The following is a 24,888-nucleotide window of genomic DNA, read 5'->3' on the forward strand; positions in this document are numbered from 1 at the left end:
GTTGGAGAATAAGTCAAGTTTTAGAACAAAATTTTAGGTTAAAAAACTTTGGAGAAAAAAAAAAAGCTTATAAATGGCAGACTATGTAAGTAACCCATTTCTGCTCCATTTAAGATTTATTTCAGGATTTGATTGTTAGTTCATTTTCAGATCAGGGCTTCTGGGAAGGGCAAGAATGAAGAGAGATGTTCTGTAGAGGGACTAGAGAATGGCCTTCAGATGCCCTTGCTCTGGGCATTGGACTGGGTGGTGTGGTGAGGGCTTAGAGGATGCTCTGGTGAGAGACAGAGAGATGTGAGCATGAGTGGACCTGGTGCCAGGCCTTCGCAGGAGTCAGTTGTGCTCAAGGGACAGACTTGAGACCATTGTTGGGGAAGGGAGAACCATTAGAGCTCAGGAATAATTAGACAGCTGCTTCAATGACTTCTGAAATGGATGACGTTCTGGCCTGCTCCACAAGGCCCTTTGACTTATCCCACTTGTCATTTTCACTCTTGGCATCTGTCTCATGGGCTTTTTCTGAGCATCGATGAGGGAGCAGAGGGCTTTAAACCATTTAAAGCTAAAAGTTCATGTGTACCTTTTAAAACTTCGTTAAGACTTTTGGAACACTCTCAGGACGCCAGTTACTTGGTGAACCTTAAAATACCCCATTAATGTTCATTGTTACTGTTGTTGATATCTTTAAAATGTCTTGGCTCACCATGGAAAGCATCTACACTTGAGAGTAGTAAGTCAGAGTTTCTCTTAGATTTAGTGAAGGCTTATTTGGGTCCTCAGAACCAAAGAAATAATTATTTAAGCAAGTCTTCCCTCTTTCTTGTTGCAGTGATGGACGTCACAGATATAATTAATGGGAAAGTAGACGATGAAGATAAGCAGCACTTCATTCCATTTCAGCCGTAAGTATGGCGCTGGGATAGCGCCGGGCAGCGTGACTTGGGGGAGGGCTGTTTGTCATGTTATCCTCCAAGTTAGTTCCAGAAAGCCAACTGTCTAAGAGGGAAATTTACCCATATTTGCATGTCATCTGTATGTTTTTTTCCATCCAAAATTCACTTGTCTTTTAATTAGGGAATAGAAATAGCATAGTTTTTGTTTTGCATCCTCAGGGCTTAGCGTGAGGCTTGGCCCAGAGAACAGGTTTTCTCATTCATTCACTCATAGGTCCTACAGAATGTTGTCCCCTCTTATTTGTTCTTTTTCTAATTTTGGTGGACACACTGTCACCTAGTGACCTGGAAAGACTTAAATGATTTCTTTTATCCTAGACATAATTGTGTCTCAATGTTTATGATTATTATTTTCCAAACAATGCTGTGTAAATGTAATTTTATATAAAATATCCCATAGAATTTAGCTATCTCCTTATAAAGCAATCCACCTGGCCACTAAATATCGAGGACTTCATTATTTTGTCAAGTGGCAAAGCCTTCGGGGTGGTGCCCAATTACCCTCTCAGTGCTCCCTCCTTCCAGTCCTTCAGGGGGTTTTTACCTGAATATAGCCCTCACCTGTTGGTACCTAGTTCTGGCCAGAAACTCCTTAGAGGGAGACAAGAGGCAGGTGGGATCCTAGAAGTCTTTGTGTCCTTAGCGATGGGAGCCGATGAATGATTCGTTAATAGGTTCTGTGGGGAGAATTAACGAGATGAATTGAGTCTAGGAAAATTGAAACGGAAGGGCCCTCCATGGCGGCCGTCGCCTGGAGCATTCGGAGGTTGTGCTACTTGGTACATCTCATGTTCTACCATGGACAGAAGGGAAAGCTTGGAATGGTGGCTTGTGGCTTTGCGAGCCGATGCCGTCTGACTGTTGGAGCCTGGAACTTGGCCTTCTCTCACGCAGATCCGGGTTCATGGGGCCAGGCTTTGTTGAGAACATCTGTCCGTGACCCCTAGATTTTGTAAGTTCTACTGGGCGAAGACCTGGTCCTCATTACTTGGGTCATTTGAGCTTGTTCCCTCTGGTAATTTTATCTTCTGGGAACTTAGATGAAGCAACGGAAAGAATATTCTGGTGGGAGACTGGCTTGGAGTCTCCTTTCCATCCCAGCACTTAAAGAGCTGGGAATTCTTGGGCAAATTATTGTTTCTCTCTTGCCCCATTTATTTCACCTGTGAAATGGGGAGAAGAATACCGCGCCTGTTTGGCCGGTAGGAAGGGGGGACCCAAGTGATGCTTGGTTAGGACTACCTTCCCACTCTCTAGGACCTGTGATTCTGTGCTTTTTAGAAAGGAGAGCCTTGTTTGGAATCAAGAACCAAGGGGGAAAAATGCCAGTTGTTAGAGAATTCATAACTCACCTCCATCTTTAGCCCATCTCTTTAGGGAAGAAAGCCATTTTGTTGGCTTTTAGGAACAGTAGCTAATGAAAAGTGATAAAGGGGAACACGATTGAGAAAACACTTTGGGATTTTTGTATATGGGAAGGAATTATGAACAGGCGGTAAAAGGAGAGATAATAACATTTTCCTAAAATTAAAACATGCAACTATTTTCATTTTCTTTAATGGTATTTGTTACGGTATTCTACCGAGTCTCTTGCTAACTTGACAGTGACTTACTATAATATTAAACTGAAATCATTTATCAGCAAACAGGATCCATTGGAGAAACTCAGGTTCAAAAAAGGGAAGTGTTATTGTTGGGAGGCTAGTGATGAATTCCCGAATAACTCCCTTTCAAGGAAGATGATAGACTCTATTAAGCACCTACCTAATGGCCCAGTTTACCACAATCTCTTTAGGAAAGTGTCCCGTTTTTACAACGTTGGATGTTAAATCTTTAGTGTAATTTGTGACCCCTTCCCCTAGAGCCTGGTAAATAATCCAACACTGCAGATAAAAGCTTAACATGATTTTAATAGTAAAACAATTTGTACAACTAGGTCTTTGTGGAAGACCTAGGTACCAGGGTAATGAAATCATCTTTTAATCCATTAAAACGGATTTATTGCCCTATGGAAGAGATGCTGGGAAGGCTGCCCCATGTATTTCTTTCTCTCTGCTGGTAGTAAATTGAAGCATCCTTCACAGGGGTGACAGTGTGGCCCGAGTGCCGCCTCCCCATCTCCTTGATGTCCGTCATGGACGTCCCTTCCTAACATGTGGCAGATTCTCTCCCTCTTTTCTCCGTCCACATGTTGCTCCATTGTCCTCATTCTCGGGTCCCGACGTCTGTCCAGTTGATGCCCCGAGCAGGGTTGACGCGGGACTCAAACGACCTTTGTAATCTTGGGTTTGTTTATAATGAGCCCGCTTTCCTGTTTTCCGCATGGCGTTACCCTAACGCCTCGACGTGGATTATCTTTGCCTCCACGTAGAGCCAGCTGTCTCACAAGTAGGAAGGAGAAGCAGCATTTCTGTGTTGAAAGTTTTTTTGTCTCCTGTGTTTTTTCCTTCGAATCATGTGTTCTCTGCTACCTAAAGTGTGTCTAAAGACGATTCAGGGTGCGGAATCTCCCTTGAGTTTCTGTGCAGCCCCGTCCTCCCGCGCCAGGCGGCCCGTGACGGGCGGGCCCCCGCCGAGTGTGTGTGCTAGGGCCCCAGGGCCCCCCCGATTGGCTTTGCCTCTCGGCCAGTGGAGTATCGTCCTGATCAATGATCTTCCTGTGTCTTTCTTGTTGCTTCTCTGCCCGCCCCTCTGTCCTGCGTTGACTAATACCCGGCTCTCTGTCACCACTCAATGACGACCATCTCTCGTGTCCCCTTGTTACGGTGGCTTGTGGTTCCCCGTGCCCCCTTGTCTCCCGTGGTGTTGGTCGTCCCGCGCACCCTCCAGGCTAGCTTTGGACGACGTCATTCGACACAAGCAGCTGAACCTATCATCCCGTTTTTCACCCAGGGTGGCAGGGGAGAATGATTTCCTGCAGACCGTTATAAACAAAGTGATCGCAGCAAAAGAAGTCAACCACAAGGGCCAAGGTGGGTGAATAGCAGCCTGGCTTACTGAACTCAGTATTTATTCACTGCATTGTTACAATGAAATGAAAATTGAGATTAAGTGAAAAAAGTGGGCTTTTTCTTGTTCATGTTCCTGGGTCGGATGGGGGATCCTTGCTGGGGATTTTGAGAGTTTGGGAAAATCGGGTTGGGCTGCATGGAGTGGAGAGGGCTCAGAACTTGGATTCGCCTTGTTAAGGCTGTGGGAGCTGAGCTGGATACGACCTTATTCCAGGTGAGTGGAGGTCTCTCCCCCAATTTGATGGAAGACCCGGGAGAGGGAAGGGGCTTGTGATGGTGGCCAGGGCTCCTGTGGCCCTTTAAGATTTGCTTGTATCATCTCATTTGATCCTCGGGGCTTTTGAAGTGGGGACTCTTGTTCTCATTTTAAAGAAAACCAAAGGTCTTACTTAAGATAGCCCGAGTAGGAAGAAGGGGAACCTGCATGAAGCTGGGGCCCGACTTCTGCCCTTGCCCAGCCATCTTTCTAAGTCTTACATTTTCAGGATGTCTGGAATGATTTTCCATGTGCAGAGGGCTCTCACTCCCAGTTGCCCAGCCACAGTGGGGAGTCCCCTGGATGATCTGGGACGGCCGTGCCCCTCAGTAAGGAGCCCCCCTACTGTCCTCACTCCCATTTGGGGGTGCCCCCGGGCATTTGTGCTTGCAGCCGTCTCTGATTGTACTGCTTCCTTTCCATCCCTGTCTCAGGCTGTCGTTCCTGAGTTTTGTCACCAGAGCCATGTTGCCGTTTCCACTTCCTTCCTCGTCCTTTATCATTTTTCATTCTCCTGTGACAAGTTTCCCACCAGTCGACCTTCTGCTGGGGGAGGGGTGGGGTGAGCCCATCCCCACAGTGGGTGTCGATGGGCACCATGTGTTGTTGAGGAGAGGTGCCGGAGCGCGGCTGTTTAACGCGTGCTCCCCCATACTCCCTATAGCAAGAGTCACTTTCAGGCACCCATGGGTGCCTGCACATTGGGAGTGTTGGAAAAAAGTTGGGAAAGGACATTATTGCCCAAGTTGGCCCTAGCCCATACCATGAGTGCTGCCATTTTATCTAACGTGGTAGACGTTATTCTGTAGCTTACATTTTTCATTTTTCAAAACATTTTAAATTGTCTCACAACCTCACAGCTCTCAGCGCTATTCTAAAGTATTTGGAACCTAGAATGAGTATGGATGCCTAAAGAACCCCCCAAGAGTTCTTGATACTTTTTTGGTGTGGATTTTTTAACAATTGGCTTAGATTTGTAATTTCACCAATTTTTGTTGATGTCGTGAGAGCTCTTGGTGTGGAAGTGGCATCTGCTATGTAGATGGGTCCCTCATGACCTTGGATCCTTGAGACCTTGTACCCCAGTTACAAGGGGTTGAGTGTCCCCTGGGCTCCCCCAGGGTCACCTCACCAGTCTGTATCAGAGGCGACTCTCGAGTACAGATTTTCTTTCCAAGGACAGACTTCTACTCACCGTGGCCCATTGCTGCTTCCCGTGATGGTGGATTAAAAACCAACGCCCCCAAAAAACATATGGCGAAAAGTGTTCAGCTCTCTCTCCTTTCAGACGTTCCTTTTAAATGAAGTCTAATTGAGCAGCAAACATAAAGTCTCCCTAAGCCTACACTATTTCAGTCAAAGGGGACTGAATCTCCCAGATGTTCGATTTCAAATTAAGATAGTGTATTTCCTTCTGCTGCTTCCCCCGTTTTCCTTAAAGAAACACTTCTTTTTGACATGGGGGAGAGGAGTAGCAGCGTCCTGCCTGTTGTCCTCGGTTCTCTCTGCCGTCCCCCAGAAACCAGCAATAGCGGCCCCTGCCAACTGTCCTTACACTTTGCCCCTCCAGGAAAGAGCCCGCCTTCATAGCAATGAGGAAGGCCGCCAGTTAGCGCCAGAGCTCCAAGACGTTTGGAAACCACTTTCTTCTCCTCTTGTTGGTTTAAAACGAGGAGTGATCGATCCTGCTTCTCCTATGTAGCTGAACCCTAATTTAGAGATTCTGCCCTAAAATGCATTTTGGGGCCTGGACTTAAGATGGTCTGGGTTCAAAACCTGCCACTTGGGCACTTCCCAGCTGTGTGATTTTGGCATTTAGCTCAGCTCACCTCAGTCAGTCTGGGTGGGTCCCCCATCTGTGAAATGATGGGATTGTTTAGAAAGCCTTTGAGGTCCCCTAGGTTGGCCAGCGGTCTGTTACTCCTGGGACAAGTGGAAAATCATTCCAGCTCCTTGTTTGTCTTTTCTGTGAGACTGGATCAGAAGAATTCTAATAACTGACGTCTGCCCACTCTGCAGATCTGGAGGGGCTTCTGTGCAGAGTTTTAGAGGGTTAGGCAAATAGCAGCAGCAGCAGCAGCAGCAGCAGCATCATTATCATCATCATCATCATTGTTATTATTGTTAGTACTTTGTGGAAGCAGTAGGAGTAGAAACAGTAGGAGTAGTGTGAATTGCAGTAGCCAGAGTAATAGGAGTCATAGAAATAGCAGTGGCAGTGGTAGTAGTAGGAGGAAGAGTAGGAGAAGGAGGAGGAGGAGGAATAGAAGGAGTAGGAGGAGTATGAATTGTAGCAGCAATAGTAGTAGTCATTACATAAATAGCAGCAGCAGCAGGAGCAGTAGCAGCAGCAGCAGTCGTAGTAGTAGCAGTTGTAGGAATAACAGTAGCAGTAATAGTAATATAAATAGTAGCAGCAGCAGGAGCAGTAGTAGTAGTTAGTAGTAATAATAGTAAAAAGTAGTAGTAGTAGTATGAATAACAGTAACAGTAATAGTAATATAAATAGCAGCAGTGGCAGTAGCAGTAATACTAGTAGCAGTAGCAGTATTAGTGTGAATGGAAGCAGTAGTAGTAATAATAGTAGTAATAGAAGTGGTAGCAATAGTAGTAGTAGTAGTAGTAGTAGTTGTATGATCTAATCACAGCAATAGTAATGTATGAATAACAGTAACAGTAGTAGCAGGGTGAGTAGCAGCAGCAGCAGTAGCAGTAATACTAGTAGCAGCAGCAGTAGTATTAGTGTGAACGACAGCAGCAGTAATAGTATGGATAGCAGTAGGAGTAGTCATATGAATAACAGTAACAGTAATAGCAGTAGCAATAGTAATGTATGAATAGCAGTAGCCATAATAGCAGTGTGAACAGCAGCAGCATTAGTAGGAACGACAGCAGCAGTAATAGCAGTGTGAACAGCAACAGTAATACTAGCAGCAGCAGTAATAGCAGTGTGCTGAGAATGTGATTGGAAAAGAACTGGATCTGGATTCAGAAGACCTGAGTTCAAATTCTGACTTACATGAAAAATAAAAAATCTCTTAGTGTCTATTTTGTCTAAACTCAGATTTTTCTGCTTTAGGATTGTGGGTAACACTGAAGCTTCTTCCTGGAGATATTCGCCAGATTCGCAAAGAATTTCCCCACTTAGTGGACAGAACCACTGCCGTTGCTCGGAAAATGGGCTTTCCGGAGATCATTATGCCGGGTAAGTGGGAAGGCGGTCCGGGCTGCTGGAGCAGGCCCTTGGATTGGCGAAGGGAAGGCCTTCTCCATGGTTGTTGTAGCGCTGAGGATGGAGCAGGCGCATGGTTGGTAAAGGCCAGCTGGTGTCCAGAGGCAGGTAGTTAGGGGAGCGGGTACACTTGTGCCCCGCACCTCCAGTGTTTGCTCGTCATCTCCAACTCTTAGAGTTTCCTTCAGTCCTCATCATGCTGTGTGTCTTCTTTGGTATCTACTCAGATGAATTGTTGTTCAGCCTGTCAGCCATGCTTGATTCTTCACGTCCCCCCTAGACCCTTCCGCCCTCCACTCTCTCTCCAGGCTTGTCCAGGCTCGCGTCCGTTGTTCCCATGGCACCGTCTTTCCATCTCATCCTCTGCTCTTCTCCTTTTGCTTCTCCCAGCTTTAGGATCTTTCCCAGTGAGCTCTGTCCTGAGCTTCAGCTGCAGAATTGCCCGTCCAAAGAACAGTCCGAGTTCATTTCTTTAAGAAGCACCTAATATGACCCTGGCTGTTTAAGGGACTCTGAAGTATTCTCCATCTCCCTCAACATCCAGATTCTCTCCTTTTCTTAGCGAGGTTGTTTTGTGCAGCAGATGATGAGACTGCAGGGTAAAGAGCCTCCTGCAGATCAATCCCCTGGATAGTGTGAGAAAGACTTATGGGAGCGGCTTCCTTGCATCCCTTTCTTGTTTGGTAGAAATGGGATTTTCCATAAGACAAATGGAAGTTACCCAGCCATTAGGAAATGACAGTGATCTTTTCAAACTCGATTTTATTTTATTTTATTTTTATTTTTTTTCATAATTATAACTTTTTATTGACAGAGCCCATGCCTGGGTAATGTTTTACAACATTATCCCTTGCACTCACTTCTGTTCTGACTTTTCCCTCTCTCCCTGCCCCCCTTCCCCCAGATGGCAAGCAGTCCTATATATGTTGAATATGTCGCAGTATATCCTAGATACAATCGATGTGTGCAGAACCGAACATTTCTCTTGTTGCACAGGGAGAATTGGATGCAGAAGGTAGAAATAACCCAGGAAGAAAAACAAAAATGCAAACACAAACTCGATTTTATTAAGAGTAAACAGCCATCCCTGTTAAAACCATTAGAAAATAATGGCCATATGAAGAGAAACTATCTGCATCCAGAGAAAAAACTAATTATAAATTAATTTTACATATATGTACTAATTTGTATCTAATGGTAGCCACCTGTAGGGTGAGGGTGGGAGAAAAAAGAGGGAAAGGAAGAAATTTACTCAATAACTTTGTTGTATATTTGGAGGGAATAGCAAGGTGTACAGGATGATGTGCAGTCATTTTTATATTGTACTGTATTATGGAGATACTTGTTTGGTTCCCTGCATTGAAAAGAAATAAAATTGTGAAAACAAAAAAAAAGTTGTAAATTAAAAAATAATAGTAAAAGAAAAAAGATTGAATGAAAGGTCTTACCAGTAGCAACCTTGCTCTCAAATTCAACATCCAACATGGTGCCATGGGAAGAACGTGAGACTGGATTCCAACTTCTGTTATTCTATCGCTATTTCAGTTTTCTTCCTTCCTTCCCTCCCTCCCTCCCTCTCTTCGTCCCTTCCTCCCTTCCTCCATTCCTCCCTTCCTCCTTCCCTCCCTCCCCTTCTTCAGTTTTGCTTGTGTGGTTTTGACTTTTCAGCATTTGAAATCTTTTGTCAGTTGATCAAGTTTTAAAGCCAGCCAGTGCATCAGAGAAGGCCCAGTCCATTTCCAGATGAGAAAACGTTGGTCTAGGGAAGGGAAGAGATTTATCCAATATCACCATCCCATTTGCGGGCAGATCCCAGATTCTCAGTCTCCTGATTCCGATGCTCAAATTTGTCTTGAAAATATTAGATGCTGTTTGTCTTGGGGTCAGGAGAATGGGCCCCTGCTCCTGTTGGTCACCTCCTTTAGGGTTGTCCTTTGGATTAAGGTTATAATAATGTTTTAATTTATTTTAACTTAACACATTAGTTTGTTTCTTAAAAGCCAAACCAGCCTTTCTTTTGTCAGAAGCTGAAGCAGAAACATTAGAATCAAAATAGAAAAGTTAGCTTTTTGACCAAGTCAAGTTTGAACGTCTCCATCTGGCATTCAACAACCTTTCCGTCCTTCTCCGTTGGCTCAATGGGCCCTTCTTCATCCGCCATTGGTGCCTTGGGCTTCTCCTCCTTCTTGCTTTTGCTCAGATCAGAAACCTTCTCACTATGACCTGAGGGAGACGGTCCCAAAGCCTGGCAGATAGTACTGGGTCTGCCTCAGTCCAAAGATGGAGACCGCGGGGCTGTGGGGCTCGGCCGCTGGCTTGGGAAGCGCGGAGGCCGTTTGTCACACTGCGCTGCTCCAGAATTGCCTCTTCTCCTTGCGTCCCAGATGTACGATGCTGTCACTTTGTTTGAGCCAGTATTTGTGCAGCACTTTCTGGCCTCTGGAAGCTGGCTCAGTGATGATACAAAGTTACGTTGAGACTCCGTTCCTGCCCTCCTGAAACTTAGGGTCTAGCAGGACGTCCCATGTAAAAGAGTTGCCCTGAGAGAAAAACGCCTGGAATAAAATGAGTGAAGGCAGAAAGTAGGAGAGGCAACAGAGGGGCTGGAAGAGAGAGGGCTGGAAAGGTTGGCCAGCATCTGTTTGTTGGAAGCTTTGAAAGCCGGATGAAGACATTGATCACTAATAGGCCATCGTGCGGGTTTTGGGAAGAGGAACGGCCAGATTTGGCCACGGCAGTCTAGGAAAGAGCCTTTGAGATTAGGCCCTGGCTCTGCCTCTGGTTTGGTCATCGTGGGCGGCCATTCTCTGACAGGCTTGGTTTTTTCTTCTGGAGACTAAAGGGGGAAGATGAAGCCAGCCCCCCAGCTTCTAGTTACGATCCGATGATAATATCTGATTAAGGAGGGTTCTTCTGATGGAGTCAGGAAGGACAGGTTGGAGGGGGTGCAGAGAGGCGAGGAATAGAAGGGAGAACGGTTGCTGTACCGAGTAAGGTGGGGCTTTGGGGGGCTGGAGAGGAGAGGAGTGTGAGAGAGGCAGCCTTGGGGCAAAGTCATCTATGCAGGTCTCAAATGTGGAAGGTGGGGCTGTTGGTGGGACTGGTGAGCTTGGAAGGTGGGCTCCTGGGATCATCCGTAGCAAGTGGCAAACTCCAGGTCTGGGATTCAAATCCAGCTCTTTCGCTCTGGGAAGCTCCCTCACGTTGGAGAGCCTTTAAACTTCAGCTCCTGTTGGAACATCAAGTGGATGAACGGACATTTGAAAGTACAGGTTGGGAACTCGGACGCAAGGTTAAGACTGAGGCTGGTGACAGGTGAAGGGACGAATCAGTGAGATTTCATAGGGAGAAAGTGGAGAGGGATAAGAGAGTCAAAGGCAGAACCTGGCAGGACATTGGTTGTAAGGGATCCGTGACAGAGATCCAGGGCAGAAAACACAGTGATCCTCTCGTGTCTAGATGGAGCGTCTCTGAGGGGGACGTACTCCAGGAGAGTCAGTGGCTGTGGTGCATGGGTGGGTCTGGAGAAGGGAAGACCTGGCTCGAACCTCAGACATGTAGATGTGTGGTCTTGGCAGTCCCTTAACCTCTCTCAGTTTCCTCATTTGTACAATGAAGGAGGAGGAACTGATTTCTCAGCATCCTTCTCATGCTCACTCTGTGCTCCTGGGATCCTTTCTCAGTTTCTCCTCCAGGCTGAATATCTCCAGTTTCAATGGTTCTTCATGGCCATGGTTTCCATTCCCTGGGTACCATGCTTTGAGGAGCCCCAGATTGCTCCTGTTTTGTCTCCTCCCCGTCCTTTCTTTGGCTCCTGTTTTAACTCTCCTTTTCCCCATCCTCTCTTTGGCTCCTGCCAACAGTTCTAGGCTAGATCCCTGCCTCTGTGGACTTGGGCTGTCATCACTTCCTTTTTCTCTGCCTCAGTTATCCATAACGTGATGCTGGTGCCCCCTGCCAAGGCTCCTTTCGGTTCTGAACCTGGGATGCTCTGGTGGTGGGTCGGTTGCATCACTTCTTGCACGAAGGCCAGAAGAGGTAATTAGAGTTTCTCTGGGCTGTATCTTCATCTTTGACAAGGCAAGGTGAAAAAGAAGCATTTGCTGACTAAAGATGACCATTAGCCTGCCTTTTAAAAAGATCCTCGTTTGGGAAAGTGCTTCTTAATCGCCTGATCTAGTATTTATAATATTCTGAGGGGGTAGCCGGCAGTTTGGCAAGGTTTGCATAATTCGCCGTCATGCCATGCATAATGGATTGACTTTACAGGTATCATTTTTCCCCTCAGGTGATGTTCGGAATGATATTTATGTAACGTTCGTTCAAGGAGATTTTGATAAAGGCAGCAAGACCACGGCGAAGAACGTCGAGGTCACCGTGTCTGTCTATGATGAAGATGGAAAGCGATTGGAGGTACCGTTTCTGGGGCTGGGAGCCGCTTTTTCCCAGAGCCCTTTGTTCCTGGCCCTCCCCTTGGTTTCAGAAAGTGAAGGAGCAAACCTGGCTCATCTGTAGCGCTTTTTGCTTCTGTCTGTTGTGAGATAATGTCTTTAAAGTGTGGGCCTTGAGGAACAAGGGGAAGGCCACTCCTTGGTGCTCCCTTTCTTGCCCAAGCTTGCTCAGAGACTTCTGGTAGACCCAAGCTCCTTGGGAACCACTCGGGAGACCCTGGGCCTCCTTCTCTGGGAACCTTGAGTAGAATGTCATCCTCTGCCTGTCAGAGAGGTTGGCACTGGGGGTTTCCAGGTCCCCACGAATGGCTTTAGATTTAGATTTGTGATGAATTCATCAATTTGTCTGTTTAAGTTTTGTTCAGAACTTGTGTTTTTTATATCATATTCCCCCAGTTTCCCCTCTGTTCTCCACTTTGCTCCCGTTTAATAAGCATTTATGAAGCACCTACTACATACAAGGCATTTTGCTTGGCCCCTTGAGGGGCTCAAAATAAAAACTTTCCTGCTCCCAGTTTAACATTCCCATTTTTCTCTCGATTTGAGATTTGTAAACACGTGATCTGCTTTATTTCATTTGATCAATTAGACAACCCTGTCATGGAGGTGCTTCTCCCAGGGAATGGAGGTCCCAAAGAGCTAAGTCACTTGTGCAATCACTAGGTCTTGTGTGATGCCCCACCCCTCTCTCCACACTCTTCCTGCCATGGCATTTCTTGGGCTTGCACCACCCTTTTGTTCAGGAGGAAACACGGGAACGCCTCCTGGAACTAGGCTGTGGGGCTTGTTCCTCCTGTAACCTAAAAGCCGGAACCCCTCAGCTGTGAGCTCCCTGGCCCAGCCCAAACGAGGGGATGCTCTGGCTTCTCTCAGCCCCTAGAATGGTCCGAGGGAGGACTCGGTTATGGCTGCTGTGCAGAGTCTCTGAGCCTTCCCCCTCCTCCTCCTCGTGTGTGTGTGTGTGTGTGTGTGTCTTGTCTGTCTGTCTGTCTGTCTAGTGTGTGTCTGTTTGGTGTGTGTGTGTCTGTCTAATGTGTGCCAGGGAGCAAGCCTGCGGGGCCAACCCGGGCCAGCCTCACCTCTCGGACCTTCCTTCACAGAGCGTCATCTTCCCTGGCGCTGGCGACGACGCCCTCTCCGAGTACAAGTCGGTGATTTACTACCAAGTGAAGCAGCCGCGGTGGTTCGAGACTGTCAAGGTAGTTGGGGCTCCTGGCAGGCACACCCTTTGCCTCTGGGCTGTCCCCCATTTGGCCCCTCCTGCAATCTCCCTCTGTCCTTCCTCCTTCTTCTGCTCCTGGTGTTGTGGGGTCCCAGAGAAGGCTGTTCGCAGCCCCATTTCAGAAGGATCAGAGAGTCTTTGTTGGGCCGAGACCATGAAATCCCAGGGTTGGATGAGCAGGGGTCCTAGAGTTTTATAGACAAAGCAGCGGCCGTGGCGGGGTCTAACAGTGTGCCCAGATCCGGGTTCCTTTGTCAGGGGCCATGGCCCCTCTTTTGCCCCTTCTCTTTTTCTCTCCTCCTCTCCCTCCCTTTCTCCTCCCTCTTCTGTCTCTTTCCCTCCCTTCCTTTCCTTTTCCCCGTATCTCTCTTTTTCTTCTCTTCTTTTTCTCTTATTTTCCTCTCTCCCATTCCCTACCCTTCCCTTTCCTGCTCTCCACCCCCAGTACTCCTGTGGGCTGACTGGCCCTGAGAGAAAGCCGGATGGCTGAGCCCACAAAAGTCATCCAAGGTTGCTAAGGAACAAGAGCAGCTTTCCTTGGAACATGGCAGACTCTGCTCCTTTGGGACGGAAGCACAGGACTTCCATGGCGAAAAATGACCAGAGTCCTGCCAAAGAGAGCACTTTGTCTTCCTCTCTGTTAGGTCTGTGTGTGTGTGTGTGTGTGTGTGTGTGTGTGTGTGTGTATGTGTGTGTGTGTGTGTGTGTGTGTGTGAGAGAGAGAGAGAGAGAGAGAGACAGAGACTGATAGAGACAGAGAGAGAGAGATGGAGAGACAGAGAGAGAGAAACAGAGACAGAGAGAGAGAGACAGAGAAAGAGAGACACAGAGACACACAGAGAGAGAGAGACGACAGAGAGACAGAGAGACAGAAACACATACAGAGAAACAGAGACAGAGTGACTTCAAGGGAGGTGAGGAGCCCACCCCAAGATGTCCAGACTGGGCTCCCTGTCACATGGAGGTCCAGGATTCCTTAAGAAAGCCATCTGTTGATCTAAGCCAGTGAACCTGCCCCTAGCCAGGTCTGAGCCTGGGTGTGCAAAGGTTGAGATATTGGAAAATCAAGGCTGGGGCCGGCTTTCTGGATGCAGGTATCGAGGGTTAGAGTGAGAGGCAGTATCGTAAAATAGAAATTGGAATTAAAAATGCTGTTCCAAACGAGCTGTGGTTTCTCAGTGATGAGACGCCTTTCCCATCTGGCCTGACGGGCTGGCTCGGCCTTTGTTTCCTGGGTATTAGTGGAGCTTTCATTACAACTCCTGCCAGGAGAAATTGGGAGCATGGGATTAAACCTGCTTTCTTGGTGGGGAAGGAAGTGTTTTTGTCATTGTCACCAGAACTGAATTGAAAGATATGCTTTAGAACTTTAAAACTCAGAATTCTGGACCTGGAGTTTATGATTAAGAGAATATTTTAATAGCTGCTTAAATATAAATGATTTCCTTCAGAATCACTTGTGATTAGGACAGCTAAAAACCCAGAATTCTGCAGAGGCTTCCATTGGCTCCCTGGATCTAAATCTCTAGTGGACAGGGAGGGGCTGTGACCCCCAGAGGTTCAAACTCTGCTTGAAAATGAGAAGCCATTTGAAGATGTAACGAATACCTGTAATTTTTTCTCTTTGATGTAGGTTGCAATTCCCATCGAGGATGTCAACCGCAGCCACTTGAGGTTCACGTTCCGCCACCGGTCTTCCCAGGATTGTGAGTAGTGCTCGATCTCATCGTTCTGTGTTTGGTAGAAGGGGAGCAGCGGCAGCCTTGGGAGACCCCTCAGAATGAGCCGTCCCGGCTGGAAGGACTCCCTGCGACTCTCTGGGAGTTCTGAGTTGCTTCCTAGGAGAAGGGTCACCTTCCCTCCCCCAGGGCTGTCTCTGACTCCATAACCTTCTTTCTGAATTGCCAGTGTTGGGGCCCAACCCCTCCAGCCTTAACCTCGTGCTTATGGAAGTAGCTCTTGCCTCACTCACAGTGGCTTTCCTTTAGGAGAAAGTATTTTCTGCAGGCCCGCCTCTTCTGGGGAATCTTAGGGAAAGCTTTCTTTCCATATGTGTTTGTTGAAGGGGATCTGCCGTCTGCCCAACAAGTTGCGTGCAATATTAATTGAAAGAAGTAGCTGAAATTTGACATCATATGTTTTGGAAGGAAAATCAGTCTTCTTGCCTTTTTCTACAATATCTCAGTGATTTCTTTTTATTCTCTATATTCAGAAAACATTTAGACTTAGGCTTTTATGTGGAACGAAATGATGTTATTTGTATCTCTTATTCCAAAAATCTCTAATAAATAAGCCAGCCCCATCCGGGTGAAACTTCAGCCAACAGCTCCAAAGTTATGCTACATGCATTTTGCTTAGGAGGAAAATAATAATGTCCTGTTGATTTCAAGGGAATTAAAACCATGACAGGATCCGCTTGCTCTCTTTCAAAGTGATTCCTGTGTTTCTCAAGCCTGATCTGATGTGATCCTCAGCAAGCCTTCCTATGTGCAGCCGGGCCGAGGTGCAAGACTGGGAACTATTTGTTATCTTGAGGACTTTGTGGACACAGCGATCTGGGCCACTCCCACTCTGGAGCTCATAATTCCCTCTTGATAATCAGCTTTGTTTAAGTGGTGATAGTGACTACAAGAGTAGCAGAGCCCTTTGCAAACATTATCTCATTTATCCTCATGACAGCTCCAGGAAGTAGCTGGGCGTCTGTAATTATTCCCATTTTATAGGTGAGCAAGCTGAGGCAAATGGGTTAAATGTTGACCCAAGGTCACCCAGCTAATATGTGTCTGAGGCAGAATTTTGAACTCGGATTTGGTTTTGAATGCACTGTGCTGTCTTGTGGCTGGAACCGCATCCGGCTTCTCTTGTGGCTGGAGGGGGAGCTGGTCTGGGGTCCTGTAATGGGAAGGGATCCCGATTGCCGCATAGTCCCATCCGCACCAGAGTAATCTCAGTGTCTCTGACAATGGTCGTTCGGGCTGGGCTGGAAGAGCTTGGTCATAGGGAGCTCCCCATCTCCCGAAGTCACCGTTCCCCTTGGTCTGGCTCCCGTGTTTAACAAGTTTTTTCCTGACCTCAAACCTAAATTTGTATCTCTGCCCCGTCTCCTAGTTCTGCCCTCCGGTGCCAGGATTTCTTTTCACCAGGTAATCCCTTCACCCAACATTCTTCCCCAGCGTGGAGACCCGGCCTGGCTGGCCCGCGTAGCCCCGTGGGCTGCTCTTGGGGACCATCCCGAGGCCTTTCACTTCCCTTTTTGTAAAAACATGGCCTCTGGAAGGGAGGACCCTGCTCTGAATGGGCACTGGCCTGCCCACAGTGGTTGTGGTCTCCCCTTGGCTTGGGGGCTGCTCCTTATAAAGAAGTGCTTATCTCTCTCTGTCATCCATTGGTCTGTCATCTGGATTCTCTATCTACACTGTCCCCCTGCCATGGACATACAAAGGATATATCCTGATTTTGGTCAGAATTTTAAAAAAAATTCAGAAAAGATGTGGAAGGCAAGAAAACCAGCCTGTTCCTTTGTGCCCATCTCACCTCTGCTTTCTGATTACTTGAGGCAGCTCTTTCCCTTGCAAAGCTGCAGGTTTAAGGATGTTTCTTTGCTGCCATGACACTGGCCATGGGCCTCTTCCCTCTTCTGTCTCCCTTGGGTTCCTATTGGCAGGTTCTAAGCCTTGAATCACGGAGCTGGACTAGGAAGAGGCTGCTCTGATTAGTGGGGTTTCCCTGTTGTTCCTTAATTGTGGATCCCTGGGAAATCCACCTCAGCTCAGGGCTTGTCATCTCTTCTGTCTGGAGGTCCTGGGGCCCATCAGGCTGCACTCTGCCTCCTGTCAGAATATAAGCTCCCTGAGGGCAGGGACTCGCCCAAGAGGGCACTGAGTCCTAGACCAGACACCCAGGACAGACAAGAAGAAGAGGATGTTGCGGGGGCTAACCAGGAATGTGTGAGATGGTCCTGCCCTCCAGGAACTCACACGTAGTGACCCTGTAATCTTGTTAGCCAGAACGGAGTAAGCTTGGGGAACCCGGAGAAGGGGGAGCCCCCGTACAGCAGCCCCCAAGCCTTAGAGAGCGCTCCTCTGACAGCCACGGCTGCCATTGTCCCCATTTAGCAGACAAGGAAACCGAAGCTCTTGGACTCAGTTCTCATGGCTCGAGGTCTAGAATTCTTTTCTCTCAGCTTGGACCTTGGAGGATTGAATGGCAGGAATGGAAGGGAAGGGATACAGGGCATTAACAGGCAGCGGGCGAGCAAAGTCCTGGTATTGGGAGGGAATGGGGTTTCATTTGGCACTCGCAGGATGGATGATTAATGTTCTTGGTCACAAAGAAGGCTGATGGGAGGCTAAAAATGGTTATGGAGGGGCGAAGGCTTTGACCAAAAGGCTGTAGGGAGCCTTAGCAAGTGACAAAACAAAGGAGTCACATGACAAAGCAACCAATTTAGCAAATGAGGAACATCTCTTTAGTCTGTTAGCAACTTCAGGACAATTCAAAAAATTGGGAGTGAAAACACTACTGAGGGGTCTCCCTTTCTGGGTTTGCTGCACATGATTTTGAGATGACTCAATTGTTATTAGAAATATCTTAATTAAACAAGTTTTTTTAGAACTCCTTTGACTTAGTTGGATATTTTCAGTGAATCTCAACAAGATCCACGCTCCCTCCAACAGGATAGATCTCAGCCCATCATTACCTTACATTTCCTGTTCTTGTCCAGGTCAACCCAGTACCCCTCCAGATTATATTGTGTGCAGCTGGCATGTGTATGCCATGTTAAGGCTTATAATTAATGCTGCACATGGTCTCTCATTTGAGCTTTACCAACAGCCCTGGGAGGTAAGTGCTGCTATTAGCCCCATTTTCTCAGTGGGAAGTTGAGGCTGAAAATTTTGCCTTAACACGTAACTAGTAAAATGTTTTCCTGACTCTTCCCCATTGGGCTGTCCGGCTGCCCCCAGAAAGCCATTCCACTTCTTCTTCCAGATCTTTTCATATTGTTGCTCCTGGGTCACACTTGGCCCATTCTGGGTCATTATCTCTTTGGGAAATTATACCTTACGAGATGTTTGCTAAAGGGGAAAAAAATCTTCCCTTAAGCCCCGATATTTGAGGGATAGTGCCTTGTTGGAAGAGTCAACGTGGCAGATGATGGAGAGGCCCGTGGTTGGACCCAGGACATGGCAACAATGTCCAGGAAAGAGCTGATTGGTGAGGAGGGCCGTGCGAGTGAACATTGTGATTTAGAAAGAAGGGGCCTGGGTGAGACCGTCCAGGGGGATGATAGCAGCTTCTGCCTTCCATCGTTGTTGTGAGGATCAAAGGCGATGATCGGATTTGTAAGATGCTCAGCAGGGGCCTGGCTCGTAGTAACGCCAACTACTCTAATAATTCATGATTATCATGTAGAGAATAATGATCGCATAATATATAGAAAAATTGCTTATGGTCTCAGGAAAGGGATAGGAAGGGACAGGCTCTCTCATCTTTAAACAGCCAAAGGACCGTCCCATGGCCGGGGCCATTTTGGACCTGCTCACCCATAGAGGAGAGCTGAGGGGCATGTGGGAAGGTAGGTAGACCCGCATTTAGGTTGCTAGAAAGAAAAACTGGGTCAGTCTCAGAGTTGTCCAAAGGTAGCCGGCCGGGCCCAGGAGCTATGTTGGTTCTCCTCCATTGGAGGTCTTCCTGCAGAGGATGTAGGACCTTGTGTGATGACCATATTAACACCCTGGATACCTTAGAATCAGCCAGAGTCAGAATAATTAAAAGTCCTTAGTCTTTATTCTTGGTCATTAGAGATAGGATTGAATTGGATGGAAGCAGAATCTTCATGACCTTTGTTCATCTCCCAGCCAGAAGTGACCCTGGCTAGTCTTACTCCACCCCCAGTCCCTCCTACAGTTCTCTGTATACACCAATTATTGCACCAGCACAGGATAGTGGGAAGGGCCATTTTCCAAGCATATGCTAATAGAGTATTGTCCAATAAATAATTAGCCTTAAGTGCTCGGTTGTCCAAGTGCATCTGCTCAAGAGTTTTCAGCCCTTTACATCTCCCGCTTTCTTTTGTTTTAGAACACAGGTGGTCACACCATCCCTGACTTCTCAGGGAGGTGAGAACCCCAAAAAGGAGGTGATCACACCCTTCCTGACTTCTCAGGAAAGGAGGTGATCACTCCCCCCTCCCCCTCCCCATCATTTCAGGAAGGGAGATGAAAAGCACCAAAGGGAAGTGGGGGTTGCTAGTGGGTTTCTGGGCTGAAGGGTCTTATGCACAAACCCATCAGAATGGGAGGTATTACACAAGCACATAGCAATAACATACAGGTTATTAGTCATGACCCTCCCCTCAGTCAATGCAGGCTCGATGTGGTGCAACAAACATGAATTGTACATGCAAGTAGTGATATAACAAACAATATAAATCAACATGATGTGGTAAAAGATTTCTAGAAGTCCTAGAAGGAGAATATGTAAACAATAGTCACACATACACCTTCTTCAGCAGCCAAGAGATAGAACAGAACCAGTCTATTGTCCATTGCTTCACGTGTCAGGGAATCCAATGATCCCCACAAGTTTTTGAAGTCCTGCAACAGTCTTTTTATGTGTTAGGGAATCCAACGATTCCAGCAGATTTTGAAGTCTTGCAACAGTCTTATTGTTTCTCAGAAAATCCAGTGATTCCTGAGGCCTTTCAAGTCCTACAACAATCTTATGTCTCAGAGAATCCAATGATTCCTGAGGGTTTTCAAGTCCTACAACAATCTTAGTCTCAGAGAATCCAGTGATTCCTGAGGGTTTTCAAGTCCTACAAAAATCTTATGTCTCAAAGAATCCAGTGATTCCTGAGGGTTTTCAAGTCCTACAACAATCTTATCATGTCTCAGAGAATCCAGTGATTCTTGAGGGTTTTCAAGCCCTACGACAGTCTTATCATGTCTCAGAGAATCCAATGATTCTTGAGGGTTTTGAAGTCCAACAATTTTTGATGTCTATGATTCAAATACCATAACTGCCACGCTCTTTCAATGGTGAGCACAATCAGCAACGGAACCACCTGATGTTTCTTGGCTCTTCTCCTTCGTTTCAAGGGTCTGCTCCGTCTCTCTGCGATGGACAAGGTGAATACGGCTCGTTAGCACCCATCTGATTCCTTCTCCACCTCTAGAAATACAAGCAAACCCTCTCCCCCATGCAGTTAACCTATCTGGTCCCTTCCATTCACCACTTTCTGGGTCTCTCCACATCACCTGGCGATTATCTAAAGATAGTGGAGCTGCTCACACTGGACACTGCCCTTCCGGTGGGTTGTAAAACCTGTCTGCCAGAGCCAGTGCATCTTTGTTAAAAATCAAGAAGTTAATAGTATAAAGGGCTAGATTTAGAAGTTCTCTAGGGTTACCTGTGGCTCCCCCTTTCTTTTGTTTTTGGAGGAGCATCTTAATGTCTCTGTTTCTCCTCTCTACTATTGCCTGTCCTTGAGGATTAAAGAGTATGCCAGTGGTGTGTAAAATCTTATACTGTGCACAAAAGTGTGCAAAATGTTTAGAAGTATATGCAGGTCCATTGCCTGTTTTTATGGCTTGTGGCACACCCGTAATGGCAAATGCTTGTAAGAGGAATTCAGTGACCACTTGGGCTGTCTCTTTTGCTGCTGGTATTGCGAAAGTGAATCCTGAAAAGGTGTCTACCACAATGTGGATAAAAGACAGGTGACCAAAAGATTTATAATGGGTCACATCCATTTGCCAGATTTCATTGGGTCTCAAACACAAGCATTCTTTCCTGGAGGCAGTGTAGGAGCATGGAAAGGAAGGCAAGCCACACAGGCTTTTACTATGCTCCTTGCTTCCTCTCTTATTCCAAATTGTAAACGTAAAGCTCGAGCAGCCTGATTGATGATATTTAGAATGAGATTCTTGGGCTTCTTGGAATAAAGGTGTATTGACCAACATAGTTAGAAGGCTATTTTCCTTTGAATTACCATCAAAAATGGGACCTGGAAGTCCACTAGGAGAGTGGACATGCAAAATATAAATCTTACCTGGATGCTTTCTCACTTGCTCTTGAAGTTTCTTAAAGAGCTGATATATATTAGAGGCTGCAAATTTTATTTGGGCTGTGGCAATTCTTTGTACCACACCTACTGAATAGGCCGAATCATGTATTATATTTATATTTCCTGGATAATAAGTAAGAGCTAGAATGATCGCATACAGTTCATTCTGCTGAGTGGATTGAAAAGGAGTTCTGACTGCTCTCTTTATAGTTAAGTCACGAGAGTATACAGTGCAAATATTATGTTTGGATGCATCTATGAAGATAGTTGGTCCTTTAAGAGGAACCTTAGAAACCTTTTCTTCAAAAATCCATCGCCAATTATGTAATAGTCTGGTTATCTTTAATGGAGACCCATGTGAAAAATTTGGCTAATAAAATTTGCCACTCTGGGATGGTCTCACAGCACACATTAATTTGTGCATTAGTATAAAAGGTTTATATCTTGTCAGGTCTTGTCCCAGATAATTGTACTGCTCGCTTAATGGCCTTTGATAAAATTCTAGCCACAAGCACTGGGTAAGGAGTAAGCCTTTATTCTGGTTGTGTCGGGAGGTTCACCCACTCTATCACACTGTCTCCTTGATGAAGGACTGCTGTGGGTGCCTCTTGTGTGGCAAAAACTGATGTTTCCAAGAGTTTTTGAGTGACTCTTTCAACCACATTGGATAAAGCCCGTTCAACTTTTCTCAAAATCTCTTGAGCTTCTTTTGTAAGCTGGCGTGGTGAGTTTAAAGCACTGTCTCCCCTTAAAATATCATATAACGGTCGCAATTGATAGGTAGTCAGGCCTAACACTGGCCACATCCATTGGATATCTCCTATCAATTTGTGAAAGTCATTTAAGGTGTTTAGTTTCTCTGTTCTTAAGGACAGTTTTTGAACTGTAAGCACCTTAGGGTATACTTCATATCCTAAATATTGAAAAGGAGCATGTCTTTGAATTTTTTCTGGAGCTATGTACAATTTGTAATTCCTTAGTGTTTCCATGGTCTTTTGTAGACATGCCTCTAACATTTGTTCCTCAGGTGCACATCCCAAAATGTCATCCATGTAATGTAATAGCATAACTTTTGGGAATGCTTTTCTTACTGGAGCAAGAGCAGCAGCAACATACATTTGACACATAGTAGGACTGTTTTTCATTCCCTGTGGCAAAACTGTCCATTCATATCTTTTATAAGGCTCAGCTAAGTTAACGCTGGGCACTGGGCTTTTAATCTGTTCTTTGTCTTCCTTTTTCCTCACACTTCCTCATCTGGCTGTCCTGAAAGTTTTTCTTTTTTCTATAACTTGGGGGATTCTTTAAGGCCAGTTGTATTATGTTATACGTATAGAATGCTTCCTTGGAAATTGAATGAGGACCTTTATCATTGTAGTATTCATATAGTTAATCTACCAGCTTCCAATTATGTGGCCCCATTTCTTCTTCCTTTAAGAACCCAGGGGACGTGCTTTCTAATGTACCTGTCTAGAGATCTTCAACCAAGTTACAATAAAGCCTTGTCCCTTGATCAACTTAAGTATGCTTTCTATAGTGCCCCCTTGGGCCGGGGGTGGGAGTGGGGCTGGGGCTGGGGCAGAATCTTTTCCTTATATCTTCCCCATTTCAACTAGAAAAGGTTACTAGTTAAGCCCTTAACAAAATAAGTTCCCTCTTTGTCTATTAAAATACTCAGTGGCAGGGCTTGTCTACATACAAGTGGCAGGGATTGTCTACATACAAGTTCCCTGATCTTGTCTCCCCAAGAGAGACAGTACTGAAAGCTGAACCTCCACAACAAAACATGGTGATTTCTTTCTTTTTTTTAAATTGAAGCTTTTTATTTTCAAAACATGCAAGGATAATTTTTCACATTGACCCTTGCAAAGCCTTGTGTTCCAGTTTCTTCTCTTCTCCCCACCCTCTTCTGTAGATGGCAAGTAGTCCAATATAAAACATGGTGATTTAGAAATCATGATGTCTGAAGGCCTTCCTAGAAACGAGATATTGTGCTAGAGAAGCGGCATTTCCTCTGTGACAGGGCCCTGAAGCAGTGGGACAGGTGATCGGGGCTACTCTGATGTTTGCTAAGTTAGGTCTTTCAGGTTGTCTTTATGGAAAAGAAGGAGAGATGTTGACTCGATGGTGAATTGTCCATGGCGGTGCCTTTGAGATCCACTGAATAACCTGGTAGCGAGAATGGTTCGTCTTAGACCGAGATGCTCGGTGGGATGGCCTAAGGATCTAGGCTGAGCCCTTTGCCCTTTGTCGCTTCCATTCCACACTTGGATCGAGGTGCAGGTGCCATACCTTTTCCCTTTGTGGTTGATGGAAAGCTGGAATTGAGGGCAAGTTAACACCTGGATGATTGACTCAGAGCTCCAGAAATGTGTGATGAGCTAGAACATCTGGTTACATCTCATGAAAAATGGAGTTTGGTAAGCTCAATATGCTACATCAGAAAAGCTGGGGAGCAGACGTTTGTCCCATCCTGGGGGGGAGTGGAGGGGGAGCTCAGCGGGTTGCTTTCTTTGGCTGCCAGGAGTGTGAACACAGCCTTGGCCTGGGTCAGGGAGCTGTGGGGAACAGCACCGAGGATATGGGAGTCTCCTCAGGCCCAGGGTTGGACTTGTGGTCAGTTTGTATGACTCACTTAGAGGCCTTGTTTGTACTGGAGATTGTCCAGAGGAGGGCGGTCAGGGTAGAAAAGCCCTAGATCCCTTTTATGGGGGCAGGGAGGAATGATAGATGTCTGCAAGTGTTTGAGGACTCTTGTGGAAGAGCGATTGATTTATTCTTCTTGGTCCTAGAGTGCTGAACTTCTCGTAATCATAGGAAGTGCTGGAGTTGACTAGGCTTGGAGAACTTCCTAATTATTAGCATTAGCCCAAATTAGAATGGATTGCCTCACATGGATGATCCGCTTCACATGGTGGATGGGCTCCTCCTCACATGGAGACTCCTCCTCACTGGAGATCTTTAAGTGAAGGCCAGTTGACCTTGAATATTGTCAAGGGCTCCTTTCAGCTCGGAAATCTGGTGATATTTCTGTGACAATTATTCCCAGGAAAATGGTATTTTCAACATTGATTACCCACCATTTAAGATGTCCTTCTGAGATGCTGCTGGCTGGCTCAGAGAGCTCCATAGGTCTCCTTCCTCCTCTCTGTCTCTGATCGCAAGCTTGATTGAGTCTTTTTCATTGAATTTTACCTTTGCCAAGAACTCGGCTCTGCACCGTATTTGGTGCACTTGCCACCCCTCCACAAGTCAGCCGTGGGTTTGTTGCGCTGTGAGCCACCTCCTCAGTAACAACGCTTAATGATGCTCTGATAAAGGATGGTCACTTATTTTGCTATAGAAATTAGGAATTAGGTTAATAAGAGCAGCCCCGACTATTATAGACTTCTTCAGAAGATCAGGGAACTTGTATGTAGACAATCCCTGCCACTTATTCTTCTGAACGGCTCTTGCTTCAGTAAGAGAGGAGTCCACGCTTCTGTCGCTTAAGGAAGAGAGGAGTCCACGCTTCTGTCCTGGGTCAGACTAGTTACACTTTTGACACTGCAGTTAATGAAGAACAAGACCTTACCCTGGGGAGACCCTTGGATTCGGTGTCAGGAGCCAGGGTTCAGTTTTTAAATATTCGCCCAGTTGATCCTCGCAACAAGACCGAGCGGGTGCTGTGCTGGTATAATTTTAGAGGTGAGGAA

At 46.3% G+C, this 24,888-nt stretch overlaps 1 protein-coding gene across 1 annotated transcript in view; it reads left to right on the forward strand.

The window, feature by feature from the left end:
• The window catches only part of DOCK1 (dedicator of cytokinesis 1), a 445,579-nt gene that overhangs the window by 58,696 nt on the left and 361,995 nt on the right, over nucleotides 1-24,888 (forward strand). Inside the window, 6 exon segments of the mRNA XM_031957020.1 lie at nucleotides 830-902; nucleotides 3,783-3,925; nucleotides 7,300-7,425; nucleotides 11,741-11,865; nucleotides 13,004-13,102; nucleotides 14,759-14,831. Of these exon segments, the coding sequence (XP_031812880.1) occupies nucleotides 830-902; nucleotides 3,783-3,925; nucleotides 7,300-7,425; nucleotides 11,741-11,865; nucleotides 13,004-13,102; nucleotides 14,759-14,831 (639 nt within the window).

Source organism: Sarcophilus harrisii, chromosome 2 (assembly GCF_902635505.1).
Source record: "Sarcophilus harrisii chromosome 2, mSarHar1.11, whole genome shotgun sequence".
NCBI lineage: Eukaryota > Metazoa > Chordata > Mammalia > Dasyuromorphia > Dasyuridae > Sarcophilus > Sarcophilus harrisii.